The sequence below is a fragment of the Cynoglossus semilaevis genome, chromosome 18 (genome assembly GCF_000523025.1).
Source record: "Cynoglossus semilaevis isolate Cse_v1.0 chromosome 18, Cse_v1.0, whole genome shotgun sequence".
Classification (NCBI taxonomy): Eukaryota; Metazoa; Chordata; class Actinopteri; order Pleuronectiformes; family Cynoglossidae; genus Cynoglossus; species Cynoglossus semilaevis.
In genome coordinates, this window is record NC_024324.1 from 3,487,385 (window position 1) to 3,489,871 (window position 2,487).

Consider the following 2,487-nt stretch of genomic DNA (forward strand, 5'->3'; position numbering starts at 1 on the left):
GGCATAAACTTGTATTTAAAGGTATTTCTGGGACTATTTTTTTGCATGAATTTTTCATGTTATTTTTGGTCAAAAACTAAAACACAACACAAGGAAATTTTTTGTAAAATTATTTTTTTTAATTTTATTTTTCCATGCATGTTTCTCATAAAATTACAGCATTTTGTTAACATTTTTAGAAATGTTTCAGTATAAAATATTTTGTCAAAATGGGAACTTTTCATGTCAGCTTTGGTCAAAAACTAAAACATTTTCATGGAAAATTTTGTTAAAATTATTTTTAAAACTTTAAAACTTTTCCTGCATGTTTCTCATAAAATTAGGTCATTTATGATGGATTTTTAGAATCTAATTTCGCAAGTCTGGTCAGATGGTGAAAAATTATGATGAAATTTTTTTTTTTAATAATTATATCCTATGCAGGATTGTTGTGTTAATATATTTTATATATATATTTTGTAAAAATTTCTCTTCGTTATTTCATATATCATGTCGGTTTAGGTCATATCTTTTATAAAAACGTATCTTTGACTTAAATTTGAATCCAAGCACCTCTGTGACCCTGGAAACCTTAAATGAACTTACACTGCGCTCTAAAGCCAAAATGTCTCCACAATAATGTGCCAGTTCTCAGCGCCAGTCCTGCTTTGCCAAACTTATGCCTTGGCACAAAGATGTCTTTGTTGGATTGAATTCTACACCATACACACCAGCATCTGGCCTCCCAGGATGTGGTGCCAAAATGGCAACAACTCAGACAACATGTGGAACAAATAGGCACATGAACCAGGCTTCCGAGGTTCGAAGAGAAGAAAAAGATCTACAACTCTTGTCTGGACCTGAACAAACATTTCTTGCGCGTTGCTGCCAAAATTGTTAATTGAACCAACATTTTGAAGAGAAACATCTTCGATGTCTCCACAGTGAAGCTCAATGGGATGTTTTTTAATTCTCTAACAGTCAAAAGAAAGATGAAGGAAAAGGAGAAAACATTTTAGCCTTAACTTCTAAATCTTTTACTTCAATAAATATTTTTGCAGTTTTAACTAGTGGCAATTTTTTTATTTTATTTTATTTTTTTGACATTGCATTGTTAAAGGTTTCTGGAAATTGTTAACTAATATTAGCTAACTTTTTTTGGTATTATAATTTTCTGTGATATAATTGCTTAACAGTATTTAAATTGTTTATTTTTTTTATTTTACGCATTCTAGCCAATACAACAATTTTTGGTTTTGGTGGCTAACTTTTAGCTATATTGCTAAGTTTCATCGACTTTTTAGAACTCTCCATGGAAACCTTTTTTGGCGTTTTTTTTTTTTTTCGTATACTTGGCTTAAATCTAATTGTTTACTTTTTGTGAGAGATTTATATAATTTGAATCCAAAACACGCAGAAAATTTACTGAGTCTGAAGAGTTTGAAATATATATTTAAGGGTCAACATTTAGTTGTTTAAAACTAGGTGCAGCTCTTGGAAAGAGCTTTTAGTTTTTATTACATTAAAGTAGGAGAAACATACAAGAAACTGGGGAAAATAAGTTAATTTTGTTCCTGGTGAAGCCAGGCTGTGCACTTAAAACTGATGAAAACAAGACCCGATGAGGAGACTCCCCAGGAATCTCATCTTCATCAAATTCCAAATTCACTACACTGGCCTCCATCACGTTGTCCTAAATGTCTTCATGATTTGGTTTCTTTTTTGGCCCTGGATTCTCCCTCTTCCACGCCAGTGCTGCCTTTTCTTCCTCATCCTTCCACACAAAAAGTCTTTATGGGATCTAATTCCACACCGTTCAAAGCAGCATCTGTTGTTCCCAGGGTGCTGCGCCAAAAAAACCTATCCCCGGGAAAACACAGCAACAACTCTTGCAGAACAAATACTGTACTGAGCACAGTGCTCTGGAACTGCTGGGTTTAGGGGTGACTCAGAGTCTGTGTGATTACAGGCGCAGAATCAAGGAAGAAGGATGAATAAGAAAAGAAAAGCTCTGGTGAGGACACACAGCTCAGGGAATTTGGTTGAGTTCTTTATATAAAACAGAACTGTACCTCAGTGGTGGACAGCACCGTGTCTTCGTCCAGGCTGAGGACAGCGTCGGTCACTATGGTCTCGTACGGCAGGAAGCGGCTGCTCATCACCTGCAGGGGGAGACATAAGGCGTTAGAGCACAGGGTAAGACTTAGACTTAGGACAGTGAAGGCATCACTGTAACCATAACTGTTCTTTTTAGATGCACAGCTTTAAATCCTGCTCCGTGTTTTCCAACCACAGCCACATGTCCCTGAAACCCCTGACAGCAGGGCTGTGATCAGTTGTTGTCTCCTCCTCCGCTACAGGAGAGAACAGGATCTGTCTGTTTATTGTAGATTAAACTGTACAACACATGACAGGGTTTGAATATTTACTGGAAGAGGGAGTGGTAGTGGCCGGGGGCCGGGGGGGGGGGGGGGGGGGGGGGAAAATATGAAACCCTCTTCTCTCTAA

At 36.9% G+C, this 2,487-nt stretch overlaps 1 protein-coding gene across 2 annotated transcripts in view; it reads right to left on the reverse strand.

The window, feature by feature from the left end:
- Positions 1-1,159: 1,159 nt before the first annotated feature.
- Positions 1,160-2,487, reverse strand: part of LOC103394040 (exostosin-1b) — a 93,179-nt gene continuing 91,851 nt past the window's right edge. Inside the window, exons 8-9 of one of the 2 annotated variants that reach the window (XM_008331176.3) lie at positions 2,052-2,141; positions 1,160-1,934 (exon numbers count right to left, since the gene is read on the reverse strand). In XM_008331176.3, coding sequence (XP_008329398.1) covers positions 1,917-1,934; positions 2,052-2,141 — 108 coding nt within the window. In that variant the 3' untranslated portion in view covers positions 1,160-1,916. Of the gene's footprint in view, positions 2,142-2,487 lie in introns of both variants that reach the window. The other variant, XM_008331175.3, reaches the window with a different exon arrangement.